The 20,845-nt window shown below is 42.8% G+C and overlaps 1 protein-coding gene across 1 annotated transcript in view; it reads right to left on the bottom strand.

Annotated features, from left to right (window-relative positions):
- The window catches only part of Ca8 (carbonic anhydrase 8 (inactive)), a 91,621-nt gene extending 73,196 nt beyond the window's left edge, over positions 1-18,425 (bottom strand). The window contains exons 1-3 of the mRNA XM_021159978.2: positions 18,215-18,425; positions 17,283-17,474; positions 1,519-1,643 (exon numbers count right to left, since the gene is read on the bottom strand). Of these exons, the coding sequence (XP_021015637.1) occupies positions 1,519-1,643; positions 17,283-17,474; positions 18,215-18,317 (420 nt within the window). The 5' untranslated portion in view covers positions 18,318-18,425. The remainder of the gene's footprint in view (positions 1-1,518; positions 1,644-17,282; positions 17,475-18,214) is intronic.
- Positions 18,426-20,845: the final 2,420 nt, after the last annotated feature.

Below are 20,845 nucleotides of genomic sequence, written 5' to 3'. Positions count from 1 at the left end.
GAGGCAAGGCTTGCTTTGTCCTCCCCTCTGACCAGTCCCCACCGGACCCCCGTCCCCAATCTCCACCCTGGTCCTCCACAGGCCCTGTGGTGTCTTCCTTCCTCTTTGATGTGTGGCATACACTCTCCTTTCTCAGGTATACTCGGGACAGGAGCCAGAGGTAACATGACATGTTTTTTAAGGTGGTAGAAATGAGAGGGTATCTCTATTCCCAGGGGGTAGGGGAAGGGCAAAGCAGAAAACCAAGAACAAGGAGATCAATGGAAGCTTCCTCAACAGGCGCTTGATGCTGCCTTCTCTTCCTGAACTCCTGAGGCACACCTCACACACTCTTCAGTACACCGCCAATTTGGGTTTTTCTCCCCTCCTTGAAGCAATTCACATTTCGCTTTTAAAGCTTGGGTTTCTTTTGAATGAAATGAATAGCTAGAGCATCTGAGAAAGATTTAAAATAATGATTAAGATAATGCTCAAAAATATTCTAATGTAATCCTGTCCAGTTCACGTACGATGTAGATTACACATTAGCAATTTCTAGTCGTGGAGGCAGAGCTACACATGACTCCTTTCTTGGAATAATTTCATACTTAATATGAAGTACATCCAGTGTGGAGGACAGAGAATGAAGCCTAGTACTGCAGCAAACCTCAAAACAGTTCTTTTTCACAAAGGTCTTAGATGATCTTTACTCTATAATGTCTACCAGATATCCAAAACAGAAAATCCATTAGGTGGTTGACTATCTACATGGCTCTACATGAAGGCGAAGTCAGGGTCTGATATAGTTAAGGTGTAAAGCCTAGAAATTAATTAAAAACCACAGGACTGGGAGTGAGGACAGAAGGGAGGAGAGAAGGGAAGCTCTTAGATACTAGTGAACATCTGCTTATTGAGGAGGACTGAGATTCCTTATAGAATTAAATACAATTCCTATACTAATAGGAGCATCTCCTCAACTTCGTGACCTTTGAGATGAGTCTAGCAGTTTGTAATGATAAAACTCATCAAAGGAATGAAGAGGAGGTCTTGTCCTTGAACTATCGGAGCCAAAGAAGTCAGTGGACTCAACATGTGCCAATCCATGGGATGAGCGCATGACAGGAAACTCTCAAGTCCGATGGGAGATTAGAAAGGGGATGAAGAATTCTACCTAGGCAAGGATCCCAAGGGGAAAAAAAAAACAAAGGAGATATGACACTTCAACTGTGTGTTAAAGAATGCATATGAATTCATGAAAAAAAGAAGTGTTGTAGGGATTACTTCGGGGACACACACACACACAGACACACACATTCTCCATGACCTGAGACAGCAAGTGCTGATCACTGTGTGGCCTATGCCCCCTTATGCACTCTGATCCCAGGAAGTAGGCAGGTAGTGCTCCATTAGCCACTCTAAGCTGACATCTACCAGGTACTCTTTCGTCTTAGCCCAAACATAAAATTCAAGAGTTATACATCTGTAAATTGCTGAGTTCTTTACTAAATTATGAGATTTTTACAAGATTCTTATTCTTACCTCCATGGGAAAGGCTTTGAAATTGACCGTGTGCTCAGAACCACGTTGGTTTTCTCTTCCCCAGTGAAATCTAACTTCATACAGCTCAAACTCCTGTCCCTGAGGCAGTGGTCCTCCTGACAAGACTGAAAAGAGAAAATGACGTTGCTGAATGCTGTCCCAACCTAGACACACAAGGGGCATTGTGATTGTGATTGTGCTGTTGTTGAACCAGAAAGCCCTCCTGGACTCTAAAGACTGAATCTGCAAAATCAAAATGAGAAATGTATTACAACTGAGGTAAATTTAAACTGTCCAGATTTCACTAAGATTCTTTTTTTTATGTTCAATTTTGTTTATTCTTTTTTAATTAGATATTTTCTTTATTTACATTTCAAATTTTATCCCCTTTCCTGGTTCCCCTCCAAAAACCCCTTATCCCATCCCACCTCCACCTGCTCACCAACCCACCCACTTCTGCTTCCTGGCCCTGGCATTTCCCTGGGACATCGAGCCTCCTCAGGACCAAGGGCTTCTTCTCCCATTGATGTCCAACAAGGACATCCTCTGCTACCTATGCAGCTGTAGACATGGATCGCTCTATGTGTACTCTTTGGTTGGTGGTTTAGTCCCTGGAAGCTCTGGGGGTACTGGTTGGTTCATATTGTTGTTCCTCCTATGGCACTGCAAGCCCTTTTAGCTCCTTTGGTCCTTTCTCTAGCTCCTCCATTGAGGACATTGTGCTCAGTCCAATGGTTGGCTGAGAGCAGCCACCTCTGTATTTGTCAGACACTGGCAGAGCCTCTCAGGAGACAGCTATATAAGGCTCCTGTCAGCAAGCACTTGTTGGCATCCACAATAGTGTCTGGGTTTAATGACTGTATATGGAATGGATCCCCAGATGGGACAGTCTCTGGATGGCCTTTCCTTCAGTCTCTGCACTACACCTTGTCTCTGTATCTCCTTCCTTGGGGGGATGGGATAGGGACAAAGATTTAAATTATACTGTCTATAAGAATGGAATTAAAAAATAATATAGATTCTAAGCCTAGATTTCTAAACTCTAGGTTCTTCTTAGAGAATTAAATGCTATCGGATTCTCCAAAAGGCAATCAGAACTAATCTAAATGCATGATTCAAAAAGGTTTACAGATTCTCAGAATTCTGTGAAGATGTGCTCTATCTATTCTATATACACCCATGATAGAGATTTACAATTGTATGCAAGGTTTTTATTTCCAAAAGGTATCATAGATTCTGAATAGTTCACTACCACATGGTCCTTTCCACTGATTATCCAAATTCCACCTTGAGAAAAACCAAGGAAGGAGATCAGATTTCTACACTCTTTGTACCCTGTCATCCAAACCAGAGAAGGAAAAGTAGAGTGTCACACAGCACCTCAAACAGCATCCTCTGAAGAACAAACTGCATCCCCACCACTACCATGGACAGCATGGACCTTACTTCAGCCTTAAGAGCAAATTCTAGAATTCACCATTTTTAAATGGAGGTAATAAAAGTAATTATCTTGGGAGAAGCCAAGCTCTGTGTTGCAGCAGAAAAGAAAGTGGTGTATCATAAAATTAGGCATACACAAATAAGAAAAGGAGTTAAGATCCTTCTGGTTTCCATCTGCGCCTGGAGCGGACCCTGTGCCACAGCTTGCCTTAACAAAATCCTGACAGGAAGGAGATGATCTCCCAGAAGTACTGACATACCTGAGAGCACAGGTGAGACCACCACTTTTGCTCAAATTCCTGGACCAAGAGGGACCGTCCCAGAACCATCAAGACACAGGAACAAAGAAACAGCCAGACACAGGATCCCTCTAGTTTCCATCTGAGACCCAGAGCTGACCCTATGCCACAGCTCTCAATACCCAATTCTGCCCAGAGAAAGCTGGTCTCCCAGGAGTGCTGACACACAGGCTTACAGGAGGAACAAGCCACAGTCAGAGACAGCAAGACCAGCTAACACCACAGATAACGGGATGGCAAGGGGCAAGCACACGAACATAAGCAACAGAAACCAGTGCTACTTGGCATCATCAGAACTCAGTTCTCCCACCACAGCAAGTCCTGGATACACCCAACACACCAGAAAAGCAAGACTCTGATTTAAAAAATCACATTTCATGATAATAATAGGACTTTAAGAAGGACATAAATAACTCCCTTAAAGAAATACAGGCGAACACAACCAAACAGGTGAAGAAATTGAACAAAATCATCCAGATAGAAAACCTAGGAAAAACATCAGGAGTCATAAACTCAAGCACCGCCAACAGAATACAAGAGATAGAAGAGAGAATCTCAGGTGCAGAAGATACCATAGAAAATATTGACACAACAGTCAAAGAAAATGAGAAATTCAAAAAGCTCCTAACCCAAAACATCCAGGAAATGCTGGACACAATGAGAAGAACCAACCTAAGGATAGTAAGTATAGAAGAGAGTGAAGATTCCCAACTTAAAGGGCCAGTAAATATCTTCAACATTATAGAAAATAAAACTTTCCTAACCTAAAGAAAGAAATGCACATTAGCATACAAGAATCCTACAGAACTCCAGAAAAGAAATTCCTCCCATCAAATAGTAGTAAAAAACACCAAATGCACAAAACAAAGATAGAATATTAAAAGCAGTAAGGGGAAAAGGACAAATAACATATAAAGACAGACCTATCAGAATTACACCAGACTTCTCACCAGAGACTATGAAAGCCAGAAGATCCTGGGCAGATGTCATACAGACCCTAAGAGAACATAAATGCCAGCCCAGGCTACTATACCCAGCCAAACTCTCAATTACCATAGATGGAGAAACCATGACAAAACCAAATTTACACAATATCTCTCCACAAATCCAGCCCTACAAAGTATAAATAAATGGAAAACTCCAACACAAGGGGGGAAACTACACCCTAGAAAAAGCAAGAAAGTAATCTTCTTTCAACAAACCCAAAAGAAGATAGCCACACACACATAATTCCACCTCTAACAACAAAGTGACATTCACTTTTCCTTAATATCTCTTAACATCGATGGACTCATTTCCCCAATAAAAAGATATAGACTAACAGACTGGAGACTCCAGAGAACCAAATAACTGTATCCAAAAAAAGGGGGGGAGCAGAGCTAAACAGAGAATTCTCAACTGAGAAAACTCGAATGTCTGAGAAGCACTTAAAGAAATGTTCAGCATCCTTAGTCATCAGGGAAATGAAAATCAAAATGACCCTGAGATTCCACTTCACACCAGTCAGAATGGCTAAGATACAAAAACTCAGGTGAGAGAGATGCTGGTGAGGATGTGGAGAAAGAGGAACACTCCTCTATTGCTAGTCGGATTGAAAGCTGGTACACCACTCTGGAAATCAGTGTGGCAGTTCTTCAGAAAATTGGGCATAGTACTACCTGAGAACCCAACTATACTACTCCTGGACATATACTCAGAAGATGCTCCAACGAATGGGAGGAGATGTACAGAGGGTCAGGAAATTGAACAGAGATGTGTAGCAATGGGGGATGGGGAACTGGGCATAGCAACCAGAAAGTCCCAGATGTCAGGAAAGCAAGCAGCTCCCACGACCCCACGGAGATGACATTAGCTGAAATAACCCACAAAGGGGAGGGAGAACCTGTCCAGACCACATCCAAAGATTAGACATGGACACAGTTTGAGAGATAGGGTCACCCGCCCATCTCCAAAATTTTAACCCAGAATTGCTCCTGTCTAAAGGAAATACAGGGACAAAGAATGAAACAAAGACTGAAGGAAAGGCCATCCAGAGACTGCCCCACCTGGGGATCCATCCCACATGCAGAGACCTATCTCAGACACTATGAGAGGCTCTGCCAGATCCTGATCAATACAGATGCAGATGTTCTCAGCCAACCATCGGACTGAGCACAGGGACCCCAATGGTGGCGTTAGGGGAAGGACTGAAGGAGCTCAAAGGAGCCTTATCTAGCATCAGTGGGAGGGGAGGCCCTTGGTTCTATGAAGTCTTGATACCCCAATGTAGAAGAATGTTATAGAGGTGAGGCAGGAGTGGGTAGGCGGGTTGGGGAGCACCCTCACAGAAGCAGGGTAAGGGGGGATTGAATAGAGGGATTGCAGAGGGGAAACTGGGAAAGGGTATAACATTTGAAATGTAAACAAATAAAATATCCAATTAAAGAAAAGAAAAGGAGTTAAACTATTTGCCTAAAGCCCTGTTATCAGATACATATGAACACACACTTACCCAAACTACTATAAAGCAGTGTGCTGTTTCTTACGGGAAAGGGTGATACAAGCGGTTTTGATGTGGATCTCAATGAAACAAAAAGAAATCCACCTTTCAAAACTATAAGACAAAAAGGACCAATACTGAGAGTCTTACAAATTATTATTATGTTGTGTGGCAGAAGAGAGAATCACCTTACAAAAATGAATAGCTTTTCTTTGCATAAACAACAAATATACAGAGAAAAAGGTCATGAACACACACCTGTATAGGCACAACAGCCTCAAAGAAAAGAACATATTTAGGAATAAACCCAAATAAGGAAGTCAAACATCTCTACAATGAAAACTTTAAATCTCAGAAGAAAGAGACAGACACTAGAAAATGGAAAAATGCCCACACTCATGGATTGGCAGAAGTAATACTGTAAAAATGACTATTCTATCAAAAGCCACCTACATATTTGATGCAATCTTAATCAAAAATCCCTGTTTCATTCTTCACAGAAATAAAAGAAACAATCCTAAAATTCTTATGGAGTCCCAAGAGACCCCAGATAATCCAAATAATCCTGAGCTAAATGAGCAGTGCTGGAGAGATTACCATTCCAGAGCTCAAGACACATTACAGAACCATTGTAAGAAAAACAATACGGTGCTGGCACAAAGACCGACATGTCGACCAACAGAACAAAGCAAAGGACACAAACATAATACATATAACTATAGCCATTGGCTCTACAGCCTTCTGCTCCAAATCTTCTAATGTGAATATGTTACCGGGAGTAACAGAAGAAACCAAGAATGTAAAGGAGGACCATTGTGGAGGTAGGAGAGTAGCAGGGCACAAGCATTTGAAAGTGAGGGTTGGAGTTGGGGGAGAAGGGTGTTAACCAGGGAAAAGAATGGAAATGAATAAAGAAGGGGAGAGAAGGGTAAAATAACAGTAAAAATCATAAGAAATCATGCTGTTAACTTTTTACCTTAAATTACATGTAACAAACATAAGCTTGTATATATGCATACATCTACAGGATAAATAAGATCTTCCCATCTGAACTGACAATGATCCCCCCAAGAGCCACAGACTAATAAAAGCCTCGTCACCAAGCAGCAGAAGCCCCCTGTGAGTCAGGATTGTCCAAGAAACTCCGCAAACATAGACTATTCTTGTTGCCCTTGGTTGGTTCCCAGAGGTGGAAGATAGGTCCCCATTGCTGAAAATACCAAATACTCTGGACACAGGATCCAGAGGACCTGATTTGCATTTAACCTGAAGGCCCTTCCTGAGGACTAGACACATGGTACAAAAAGACACAATGCGAGTTTCCAAGGGAGCAAATCTACCAATAGTCCTACCCCACTACAATGATTATGAAGTCCAACAATGACCAACATGTCCAACTAACCTTAGGGGTACAATAGTGGCATACATACCTTGGTGATAACCAATAGCTCTCTACCCAGCCGTAAGAGCCACCCAACAAGAGAGAAATCATTCCTGGAACTGGAAATCTAGTCAACTACTGAGGCCAAGCGTGGTCATGGATCTTGGAGGAGAACCTACAACTACCACTTTCCTGAAGCAGAATAACTTCTAACTACCCTTTGTTTATTCTTATTCCACAGATACATGTAGTTCTCAGTCCACATTAAAGTAACTGTTCTTTACAGCAGGCAGAGATCATTACTAAAAACCACAATCAAAATGTCGGGAACAAGAGTTGGTATGGTACCCAACAGGTAGATCCTCAAAACAAATGTTCCTCATCTCAAGGATCGTTGTAGAAAAGGGGACAGAACAATTGTAAGAACCAGAGTAAGTTTTCTCTGAGATCATGTCTCCTAAAAATGTCAGAGAGGCTATATCCATGAAGCTTCATCAACAGGGTTACCTAAAGAAGACCTGAATATGGATGACAACAATGGACAGGGTAGCATGGAAGGGAGAAAGCCTGTGGGTCCTCCTGCCTAGACAAAGAACTGAGGAATGCTGAGAGTAGGGAAAATAGTCTTCTCCAGGGAGGAGCCCTCCTGTTGTTCTACCCTAAGATCATATGCATCAGATATTCATGCATGTTATATAGACTGAGAAGGTTGTATTTGTGTATTTAAGAACGTGTGTGTGTGTGTGTGTGTGTGTGTGTGTGCACTCATGCATGTGTAATAAGTTAAAAATAAAAGGAAAGACAATCGTTCTACCATGGATGCTGGAAACTGGAAATGGTCTTAGGTCTTCAGGCTTACATAGTAAATGCTCTTATTCATGGAGCAATCTCTCCAGCCCCAGAGCTTCTGTTTTTAAACATGCTAGAAACTCAAACAGTACAAGCCCATGTTTTGACAGGCAGATACTCAAAACCCAAGGGAACCATTTACAAATATTCTTCATTATCTATTACATGATACTAGTCAATGTATAAAATATATAGAATAAAATGATTTTAACAAAACAGACAGAATTTCTGTCTTCATGGATCTCATATCCATTTAGGTTGAAATTGAATTCATCTCAATCATGGGGATCAAAGAGAGCCAAGTCATTCTTGGTCACTGTGGCAGTTTTATTAGCTGCAGTTAATTGTATTCCATTAAATTATATTGAAGCAACAGGATCCTCGTGCACCCATGCTGTGAGGGTATGTGAACAGGTGGGAGGAAGGCACGATTCCCAGACTGATGCTCAGGGAGAGGAAGCAAAGAGGCAGCTTTGTCCAGGTATCAGGGTCTGGGTACTTCTCACTTTTGCTGCTGGTTAAAATCTCAAAAGTAAACCATGCTAATACCAGGTGGCCATGCAAAGCCATTAAAAGGGCAAACCACTGAATTTAGTTTGAGATGCCAAGTAAATGAACTCCTTATGCATCCCTCGAGATCGACTGTTCATACACCAAAATAAATTGTCACTGTTGGGCCCCATCTGAAGATACTACACCCCATTTTCTACCAAAAAAAATGTTGTTTATTAGGAAGGCAGTCAACCCAGTGAGTGCCTTTCCTACGTAACCACAGACTAAGTTCTGGAGAGTGATGTTTGCACAGTGCTTGGAAGATTCCTTGGGGGGATGACATAAACTCCAATGAAATTACAGTGAAACAGCCCAGGGATGACTCTTCTGAAATGCTTCATTTCTTTAGAGTGACAAAGCCAGGAGGAGAATCTGCCACTAGTTGATGTCATTGCTGCTGTCCCCATTTCTTAGCTGCTCTTTAATGGGCCTTGCCGTGATGCTTAAGAGACACAGATAGAGCCCCTAAAGGAATGCTCTACAAAATGTGAGGATCATGTGACAACTTGATGAACAAACATGTTCTTAAACCTGTCTAAGCCTCATAGTCCTTTGCTGAAAACAGATTTACTGTGTAATTCAAAAGCTGTGACTGGAGGAGAATTCCTTCACAGTTCATTTGAACTGAATACTCATTTTGAGTGTGTTGGCCATAAAGGAGACAAAGCAAAAGGACCTGACCTCAGCAGCAGCCAGGTATCCCCAGGGCAGGCAGGCATCCCCAGGGCAGGCAGGCATCCCCAGTGTAGCCAGGCATCCCCAGGGCAGGCAGGCATTCCCAGTGTAGCCAGGCATCCACAGGGCAGCCAGGTATCCCCAGTGTAGCCAGGCATCCCCAGTACAGCTAAATATTCCCAGGGTAGCCAGGCATCCCCAGTGCAGCCAGGCATCCCCAGGGTAGCCAGGCATCCACAGTTTAGTCAAGCATGTCCAGTGCAGCTAAGCATCCTCAATGCAGACAGTCATACCCAGAGCAGCCAGACATCCTCACTACATAAAGAATGTTCCCTATAGGAGGTATCAGAGACCACAAAGAGAATGTGTGGACAGTAGAAAGATATCCAGCTAGAGTCATCAAAAAGCAGATAGCATACACAGAATCACTGAAGACTTTCTGGAATGACAGCCCAGCTGAGTCTTGAAGAATATACTCAGGGGATGGAAAGGCTCAGAGATTCTAAGCAGTTCACGTGTGTTCTGAGAGAAGAAATCATAAGTCACCAGTGGGCAAAGGTTTTATACAGGGGAAATGGGGTTAGGAATAATCATCCAGCCTAAAAACAGACTGAGAATTATGAAAGACCCAGAAGTAAACTTTTCTAATTAAAGTTGCTATAATAAGGGCTAGTAGATAGCACGAATGATCTAGAGTGGTTAGCAATCTCTCTTACACTGATGGCCAATTAAAAATGTCATTATCTTTGCCGGGCACAGGGAACATGCACTTGTAATCCCTGCACTCAGAGATGGAAGGAAGACAAGGGAGAACTGGCGGCCAGCCTGGACTAATAGCAAGACCATGTGTCATAAAAAACAAGTATTACCCCTTGTCACAGATGGAGTGATGTGCTATCTTACAGGCTTTTGCCATATCACACACCTGAGCACCACATTGTCTCAGTAGAAATCTGTCCATATCTGTAGTCACCATATCTGTAGGTTTCTGTTACCTGCATGCAACACAGACTGAAAGTACTCAATCAAGACTTTCAAACATATAGAGACTCCGTCCACATAATTTGTATTCCAGTATGTGTTTATAACTTTTTATATAATTATTATATATTGCTGCTAATTCCAATCTGTGCCTAATTTATAAGGTAAACTTTATCATAAGTATATGTAACAAGACAAACAGTATAGAAAGAGTTCAGCACAATCCATGGAAGCTGAGGCCATAACCACTGCCAATAAATGAAAACTGTTCTCATGTTATATGTGCATTATTTTCCTTATCATAGGTATGTACAATTTTATTTAGTTTGCATACCTCAAGTGTGAAGATTCCTGCCATTCCTTACTCCTGATGAGAAATCAAATGGTGTATGTGACAGCTTACATCACTTCCCCCGGCTCCAGGAGACAATGGGGCACATAGCCTGGTCAACTCATCACTCACAGGATGTGAAAATGGGCCAGACTCCAGGACAAGTAAAACGCTGCCACTTTTAAACAGCCCAGGACAGAGAGGATGGTGACAGGATCTGAACGGTGGTCCAGTCTCGGGGACTCCACCCCTGCCCATCTCTATCCATCCCCTCCTTACTATATCTACTAGAGCTCTGCAGAGGACCCTTCGGTACAGCCCTGTGCCAGCCCTACTTTTCCACTGGATGGCCCCACAATGGCCTCAGTCTTTCTTGGGTAATTTAGTTTATTGCTGTGAATTTTTAACCAACTTCCAATCTCTTGTAGGTCCCACCCCATTCTGGGCTGCCATGTTAATTTTCCTAGATTAACATGCTATTTAAGGCTCCTATGGGGGAGGTGGTGTCTTGTCCTTTAGCCTCTGTTCATGGTCCCTCAAGACTGTGTTCTAACACATCCTCACTCTTACATTTCCCTTTACCACAAACACATCTTCTTCAGATGTGCTATAAGACGCTCCTTCTAGCATCATCTCTAGATTTGTCCCATATTCTTGTGGCTTGTGCAGCTCTCTGCACTGTATCTCACCAACCTGCAAGCATATTGTACTGGCTATTTTTGTGTCAACTTGACACAGCTGGAGTTATCACAGAGAAAGGAGCTTCAGTTGAGGAAATGCCTCCATGAGATCCAACTGTAAGGCATTTTCTCAATTAGTGATCAAGGGGGAAAGGCCCCTTGTGGGTGGGACCATCTCTGGGCTGGTAGTCTTGGGTTCTATAAGAGAGTAGACTTAGCAAGCCAGGGGAGGCAAGCCAGTAAAGAACATCTCTCCATGGCCTCTGTATCAGCTCCTGCTCCCTGACCTGTCTGAGTTCCAGTCCTGACTTCCTTTGGTGATGAACAGCAGCATGGAAGTGTAAGCCGAATAAACCCTTTCCTCCCCAACTTGCTTCTTGGTCATGATGTTTGTGCAGGAATAGAAACCCTGACTAAGACACATATATACCCTTCCAGGTCACGTCAAACCCTACTTCTTTCCCAAACACTTCTCTAATAATTTCTACTAAACAGTCATCCTTCAACAACTGGTTGCTGGCTTAATTTTACCACATCCAAAGCCTGTAACTCTTTGTATAAGGTAAAACTAAAACATTGTCAACTGCATTCTACCAGCCAGAGGAAACCAATCAGCTGCTGCACAGGCACACAGCTCCAGCTTCTCCCCACACATCACACATCTGGCAAACCAGACATGCTTTATCCAGGCCCTACACTCCCAACACCAAGGTAAATGAGACACCCAGTGGCTATTATGGTCTTTTGTTCTCGTAGCTGCGAGTATCTGCTTAGCTCTTACAGGCAGGTCAGCAGTGTTCCAAAGAATGCCTGAGAAAGCCTGATACGCATGCTCTGTTAGGTCCAGAACTCTAGACAGACTTGCTGGGGAAGGCACAGAACTGTCTGACTGTGCTCCTCAGTGAAGACTGACTTTCCTTCCCTGGGCTGAGGCTGCTACAGCCTGCCAAGGGGTTTGCAGCATAGGGCCAGTCTGATGACAGAAAAATAACAGGAAAAGGCAGCACACAGTCTCTACGTTACACTGCCTGTGTGAGCAGGGCTGAGGAGGAAGCCTAGAGAGTCAAGCGTGCTCAGGATGATTGAGTAGAAGAACTGACAGGGAGAAGCAGTCGAAACTAAAATAGCCCACAGGTAACCGTGTCTGAGACTAGTTTCCACACATCTCATTTCAAACCCGGCAATTAGAATATGATAAGGTTTTACAGTTCTCCCTGGGGAGAGTGTGTGGAATGATCACCCATGGCCTCAGCCCAAGGAAGTCTGCATGGTGGAGAGACTAGGCAGGTGGGTCCAATGGCCCAAGGCAGCGTGTCCAGAGGGACCTTATACATGAACTGCATTGTTAGGATAACACTAAGGGCTTTGGTTTGTGAAGCATAAACACTGATACTATTCTAAAAAAAAAAAAAATGGTGTGGTCATTCAGGGTAATTCTTTGTGAGGTTCTATTTTTACAGTAAAAATAGAAAAAAATTAAAAAGAAGGAAAAATGACTATGTCCACAGAAACAGAGATCTCAAATTGGCAGGTGATAAAATATAAGCTTTAATTCCAAAAAAAAAAAAAAGAATACTGTGCTTACACTAGGAATTTTTTTTGTTTGTTTTGGTGTTTTTGTTTTTGTTTTTGTTTTGTTTTTATTTTCAAGACAGGGTTTCTCTGTATAGCCCAGGCTGTCCTGAAACTCACTTTGTAGATCAGGCTGGCCTCGAACTCAGAAATCTGCCTGCCTGTCTCCTGAGTGCTGGGATTAAAGGCATGCGCCACCATGCCCAGCGGAATTTTTTTTTTTTTTTTTTTTACTTTTATAAAAAGATAACCTATGGGCCAGCAAAATGGCTCAGGATGTAAAAGCACTTTCTTTGAAGCCTGACAACTTGAATTTGATCCCAAAACCGCCATGTAAAGGTGTAAGGAGGCACAGAATCATAAAATTACCCTCTGAACCCCCCGCCCTCCTGCATGAACCCTCAACATGCACACAAATGCTGGCTCGCACGTGCACACACACACCATATATACATACTAATAACTAAAATAATAATTAAAAGTACATTTTTAAAAGCACGTGAGTGGGGCACTGTAGGTCATGTTATGGTCCCAGCTCTTGAGGGTAAGAGGCAGGAAGTTGTTAAAATTCAAAACCGTCTCCAGCTACACAGTGGTTTTTATACCAGCCTGGATAACTTACACAGCTCCTATCTCAAAAACAAAACACACTAAATAAATAAATAATTAAGATACAAAACAAATAAATAAATACAATTTAAAGCCATCACACTGTCATCAGGAAACACCCCCAGTAACACAGGAAGTGCTTCCCTGTCTGCTCAGGCCTCACTACCCAAGAGGGAAATGTGCATTTTGTCATAACAGCCGAATGGAAAGAGACAAAAGGACAGACTTGGAACGGAAGGGCATTGGGTATGCCTGGGTGAAGGTGGAGGCATAAAGTGGAAAACTTCAAACAAGAAATGAAAGTCCCTAAAAAGAGGGGTTCTCTCAGAATTCTGTTCTCCATTGCCAAACAGCTGCCGCTAAACAGCCTAACAGATGAACAGAGGATAGGAGCTACAGTATGGTGGCACTCTCTTGGCTGTTGACAAGAACCAGAATGCAAACAGCCACACGTGGGCCAGCCCTCCCTTGCTACCTACCCAGTGTCCCTAAAAAGCAGAAACAGCAAGCAGGTAAGTTCTGAGGACACTGAGCCCCCTCCAAAGCTATCTCTAGCACACCCGAGTCACCGCCAGACTCCATTACTGACCATGTGACCAGACCTCAGCCTCTGCCTTCCTGAACTGAGCTTTTGAGACTCAGCTAGACTCATCTTAAGTAGGAGCAGAGAGCCGGATCACTGGGTGTTTGAGGAGAACCTCCTAAGAGGAAAGGACAGAACGGAACTGAGAGAGAAGGAGCCCAAAATATACAAACAGGAGGAAGGCAAGAGAAAATGATGAAGAAGGGTCTCACTTAAAACACTGAAGGGTGAAATTCAAAAGAAAATCAACTCATCAGCACCAGATTTTAGAAACTGAAAATTGAGAGCAAACTCAAAAAGTCTGTGTGTTTCAGTGGCAGTCCAGAGAGGCAGGGGCAGAGAAAGGACAAGAGGGAAGAAGGGAGGACTCACTGCTGTTGAATGTCCTGAGACAGGATCTATCATCAGTCAGAGTTGGAAGTGAGTTCCTCTTAGGCAACGTTAAAAAGAAATAAACAAGAATACAGTAACTCCAAAGGAAAACATTGTTCCATAAAGGAAACCCAATAGAGCCTCGGGCAGAAATGGCAGGTGCAAGGTCATAGCAATTATGCTTTGAGTATTACTTTTAATAACAATACACTTTAATGATGTGGGACAAAACCAGGACAGGAAAGAGTAATAAGACACACCTCCACTTCCACAGCAGGGAGACTAAAGAACTCTTAAATATCAGAGCAAATGGCATAAGCCTGTTATTAAGAAATACAGAGGTAATGACAATGGAAACAACTTTTAAAAGTTCAGCCCTGAAAACAAACATGTTGGTAACATTATACAGACTGAGCAGGTTTTACACACACATACACACACACACACACACACACACACATCACACATATTGTACTGGCTAGTTTTGTGTTGACACAGCAGGAGTTATCACAGAGAAAGGAGCTTCAGTTGAGGAAATGCCTCCATGAGATCCAACTGTAAGGCATTTTCTCAATTAGTGATCAAGGGGGAAAGGCCCCTTGTGGGTGGGACCATCCGTGGGCTGGTAGTCTTGGGTTCTATAAGAGAGTAGGCTGAGCAAGCCAGGGGAAGCAAGCCAGTAATGAACATCCCTCCATGGCTTCTGCATCAGCTCCTGCTTCCTGACCTGCTTGAGTTCCAGTCCTGACTTCCTTGGTGATGAACAGCAGTATGGAATTGTAAGCTGAATAAACCCTTTCCTCCCCAACTTGTTTCTTGGTCATGATGTTTGTGCAGGGATACAAACCCTGACTAAGATATATATATATATCTTATATATATATATTATATATATATATAATTATATATAAGATATATATATATAATTATAATAATTAATGAAAATGGCCATGAGTTTGAAAGATAGCAAGAAGGGGTAATACACAAGAGTTAGGAAGGAAAGGGACGGGGGAATGATGGAATTATATTATAACCTCAAAAAAAAAACCAGAAAAAGTAAATTTTTCAAAGGTTCGAAGTAATTGTTCCTAGAGGAAAACCGGAAGTTGTAGGTAGGGCAAGACAGGCTGTAGCTAGATGTAGAGAAAATGTAGACATAGCCAACTATTCAAATTATATCTGTAGTCCATTTTGATAAAGAAAAGAAGCTTCATTAAATAAATAAATAAATAAATAAATAAATAAATAAATAAATGATAGTGTTCAGAGTTGAAAGACAGTTCTTTACAGAAGCTGTGATAAACTAATTAAGAGATGGGTTTTTTTTCCAGTTACTTGCCTTTTTTTTTTTTTAAAAAATAAGATAAGCTATTACTGTGTAGCCATGGCTGAAGCTCCCTATGTAGATCTAGATCAGGCTAACCTGGAAATCAAGAGACCCCACCTTCCTCTTCCTCTGCAGTGCTGGGTTAAAAGGTGTGCACCATCGTGCGCAGGACTGATTGGCTTTTAAGTTTGTTGAAACATTAAAAGGGAGAAATCACTGTAGTGACAGAAGAGGACTGGGCCCCTGAGGGAGGAAGGTCCGGAAAGAAGTAGAGAATGAAGTCTGCATCTGGCATTGCAAGTCAGGACAAAACTACAGGCAGCAGTTCCTTCTGCTCGGGAGTGGAGGTCAGAGGAGGGGAGGGGGCAGGACTATCTAAAGTATACAGAAGGATAGAATGTGTAATGACCAGAGATAAACATCTCCAAAGCATTCTGATTGAAGCTCAAATCTAAGTTCACTGTGTGAGTGTGTGTGTGAATGTGTGTGAGTGTGTGTGCGTGAGTGTGAATGTGTGTGTGAGTGTGTGAATGTGTGTGAGTGTGTGTGAGTGTGTGTGTGTGAGTGTGTGTGAATGTAAGTGTGTGTGAATGTTTGTGAGTGTGTGTGTGAGTGTGTGAATGTGAGTGTGTGAGTGTGTGTGAATGTGTGAGTGTGTGTGTGTGTGTGTGTGTTTACTAGCTCCATATAAAATACACACTGTTTTCAGGAGCTGTCCCCACCTCAACTAAACTACCAATAGCTGCAAAGAATACAGGCTCTGCCTGGTGGGTTTCGAATTGAAGCTGTGAGACAAGATGAGGAGTAAATACCTTCTTTGCCTAATGGCAGACCTAACCGTTTCAGGGTTTGAAACACCTAGCTGATCAATTTGGAATTAACGTAAGCACAGTCTGTTTGTAAAACACATCAACACTCAACACACTAATGTTACACTCCTTCCAGGAGGAAAAATAGCCATTATTCCCCATGAAAAACACAATCTTAATGCTAATGTTTTTTAAATCTGTTTTTGTCTCTCCTACATTTAAGCTGGAAAGCAATTCTCCCAGAAATTGCATTTTCCACAAAACATTTCAGATTCATTTCGGCAAGGTTCAAGAAGAGTGAGTGAGTGAGTTAACAATAAACAAAAACAAGCACTGAGTTGCCACTTAAATATCGGGCTGCATTCAACATGAAAGTTATTCTTGTCATTGATAGAGAAGGGAACTTTAATTTGAAAAGTTTATCTTGAACACAGGTGATATCAATAAATCCCAATCTTTGGTCTCACAAACTATTTTCAAAAGACATTATAATTAAATGATTTCAGCTAATCAATAATTTAGAACAAAACCCACAGCAGAAAGACCCAAATCCGCAAGCCTGTGTGTGCACTCCTTCCTTCATAGCTCAGTAAATGTATGTTTGAGCAAGAGGCAGCTTCAGGCACAGTTTTGGAAGAACAGCCAGCTGAGATATTCATCACTTCACCCTCTTAGCCCTTGAGAACTCTATTAGAAAATAATTCCCAGAAAAATGCAACTTATAAGGACCATGAAAATAGAAACTGTGTTGGTGTCACCTTTAAAACCATACAAGTTAAATCAGAGCTTGCTTATAAAAGTGCAGAAACATGTGTTCCAAATTACCTGATTTCGACTTCAGGATGACTTGAATGGTGTGTCCATCGTTGGTGACTTCACAGTCCCGGCACACCACATAATTTGGAGACAGGCGGACATCCAGCAGTGAGGGGTCATACCTGGCTTCTCTGGAGTTTAGGTTGATAGGTGACTGGTACTCCCCATTAGCATCAGGAAACACTAAGCCCCACTCAACACCTGAAGACAAAATGAGACTAGGTTGGGTTTTTTTTTTTAAGGTTAATGACAGTAAAATATAACACAAAAATCTCGTAATCCTTAACATTATAGCTGTGACTATCATCTGTATGTAGATGAAATATAAGAAATGTGTGTGGATTTTTACATTCATTACGTGACTGGTCTGTTGTTAAATATCACACACAAAATCCTTTACTGTCTGTGCATACAGACGCTTTGATGTAGGGATCTAAGAAACTTATCTTGAAGTGACTAGAAAAAAGATACCTCAGAAATTTCTTCTGCTCATCAGTTCAATTATGTGCAGTACTAGGAAATTTCCTCAAAGCCCCACATGCTCAGAGACAACAGAAAACCTGTAACGCTAATGAGCGCCACTTGTTTAAAATGCAAATACAGTGTCCCATACATATTAGCTCTTTTGCTCTTTCCTCCGTGTATACAGGAAACATGGGCGGGCACTAATGACTATTCGAAGCCCTGGATCTGCGGAGACAGATTTAGGAAACTCTTTTTAAAGTCCCCAAGATCCAGCCTGCAATTCGGGACGCGTTTTCTGAAGTGCGTTTGGTTGTATTTCCCAAGACTAGAAAGCAACTCGGTTGCACGTCTGCTCCAGGCTGGGAGACGTGGCTGCCCGGGTGCAGCAGGTGCGAACCGCACTCGGGCAGCCACGGAGGGGCAAGTGGGGGACCGCGTGGGGCGGAGCAGCCGCGACAACGGCCCCACGAGCCTACCTTCCTCGTAACCCCACTCCACGCCCTCCTCCTCCTCCTCTTCCTCGTCTTCCTCCTTCTCGGGGAAGGCGACTGCATCCTCAATGAAGCTCAGGTCAGCCATGGGCAGCTCTGCGACTCGGGTGCGGGCGCGGCAGGCGCGGGGCTGGGGACCGCGCTGAGCGTGGCAGTCCCCGCGAGCGCGAGAGGCAGCAGTCCGGCGCAGGCTTGCGCGTTTTAAGGTCGGTGGGGGCGTGTCTGACCCGAGGACACGCCCCCACCCTACACCCCCACCTCCACCCCCTCTCACCCCACAATCAGGACAGACAAGCCTTCGAAAGCCAAACTGAGGCTGCAGCGACCCGGGAAGCCTGCTGCACCCAAGTCCTAATACCCTTCCAAAAGCCTGGGAACTCCAAAATCCGCCCTGTCTCCAGTGCTCCCCTTGCTCCAAACAATTTTCCCAAAGGAGTTGCCTTGCTTTGGGAACGGGATTGAAGACCGCGAACCCAACAAGACTCCCTGGTCGAATGGTTTATTGGCCATAGTTTACCGGTCAATTTTGTTGGGGGTTGGTTTTGTGAGACTGGCTCTCAAGAAGACCAGGTTGGCTTCAAACTCCTCCCAGTGGAGAAACGGATAACCTTGAACTGCACAGGGCTCCACTTTGCAAACACTGGGCTTGCAAGAATCCACCACCACCATGGGGCCAAGAGTGGCGGCGGCAGCTTATCTGAACGAGTTTTACTTTTTAATCCGTCCTTAAAGCACAGGGAAAATGAATATAGATTTTATTTTTCCCGAAATAAGTCCAACAAATATTTCACGAAAAATAATTTAGCAACTAGACATAGGTATAGTTTGAGAAATTTTTACTAAATATATTTCAAAGACAATGAAATGGGGTGTTTGGTTCCACTTTCTAAGTCTGGGGTGCTGCTGCAGGCTCACCTTGCTGTGGACACCGCTCCCAAGCGCCTCGTGAAATCGCGCAAATAATGAAATGCACACACATTACGAAACAAACAGGAACTTTCCCGATCCAAAGAGGTCAAGTCGTTACCCCTGGAGCGTGTTTCCCAACCTCAGGCTAATGCTTCATCCCGGTGTTCCAGCCCTGTTCAGTAACCCCTAAGCTCCTTTACTCCAGGATAGCAGATATATTTGCATAGTAAGTTAGTACTCAGGCCTGCAGTAGTAGCCCATGCACACTCCAAAATGTCTATGAGATTAATGGATGCATCTAGTTCCTCAAACAGGGCGGAGGTGATTGATTAGTTGGGAAATTTTAAGGTGCCGGGTTGCTATCCTTTACTGCCTGTTGGGGCCTTAACTTAAAAAATAAATATCATATCACGTCTTCAGGAAGTGGATGGAGGCTAGGGAGGAAAACATCAGTTGACCTACTCCTCCACTGTCTGAAGAAAAAAACAAAAAACAAAAACAAAAAAAAAACCTCCTGGCCAGCTGCAGCACCCACATGGCCTGTGGATTTCAGGGTGTGTATATGTATGTTTATATGTTTCACATTAATCAAATGTCATTGCTGATGAAGTCCATGCAAAGGCTGGAGAGGATCTCTGTAAAAAGATACCTGGGTCATTCTGAATTCAACATTAATATTCCCCTTTGCCCTCAAACAAGCATAGATGTGATATTGTGGCCATTGTCTGACCACTGACTGCATTTAAAGTACATGAACATGGAAGTGTTTACCAAATCAAATGACATCAGACTGTCCCTGACAATTAAGTTTTTCATGAGTAAATGGTGTGCCATATTTATTATAGATAGGCTGAAAGATTGAATTGTTACTCTTGAGGTTTGCAGCCAACAGCGTCACATATAGCAACAAGGCATTGCTACTCAAAAATATGGCTTCCTGTAAGACAAGCATTGGTTTGGCTCATATCTTTTTGTTCTGGACTTTCAAGCTTATTTGTATAATGTAACTCCTATAAGCAACCAAACAGTAACTCCAGCTACATACACATGAGCCGTTTTGCTCTGCAACCAAATATTCAATTACCATCCTTAATTGCTTTGAGACTGTGTGCTTCGTATGCTGCTAATTATTAACACCTTAAGACCTCTCCACAGATCCCCTGCTATATTGCCACCAAAGATTGCATTATTAGTTCTAGTTATTATAAAATTCTGTCATCAGAAAATCTAAACACAGATCAAAGATATAGGCCAATTCTTTAATTGACAAAATAGAACAAGCACACCCAAACCCAATATCAGAATCTAAAAATATCCATGCTTCATATTAGGAACAGAAGTATCTACTGACTCTGGGTCTCTCTTAAGTTGCTATCGTATTTGAGTCTTTGTCTTCATGTGCTCACACTTAGTGTTTGCTTCCCTGAGGTCAAACCATATCAGCAGAACATTCTCCTAACACTCGGATCTTATCACAAAGTACCGAGTGATATAAGCGTGGGTCCCTGAAAGGGACAAGCTCCACTAGATATCACAGGAACAGAGAAAGTAGGGTCCCATCTCAGAGATTATAAATACTCTTGTCCTCCCAGTCAATCTTCCTTGTCCTTTGTCTGCCCTATCAAGACTTGCTAAAGTGCATTGATGAGGTTGGGTCCCGGAGTAATCATGTCTAACTGTCACCCTCTCACACTGCATGCTCCTTAT

The sequence above is a fragment of the Mus caroli genome, unplaced genomic scaffold (assembly GCF_978045245.1).
Source record: "Mus caroli unplaced genomic scaffold, Mus_caroli_1 scaffold_6, whole genome shotgun sequence".
Taxonomy (NCBI): Eukaryota; Metazoa; Chordata; class Mammalia; order Rodentia; family Muridae; genus Mus; species Mus caroli.
This window is presented reverse-complemented; position numbering and strand designations above follow the sequence as displayed.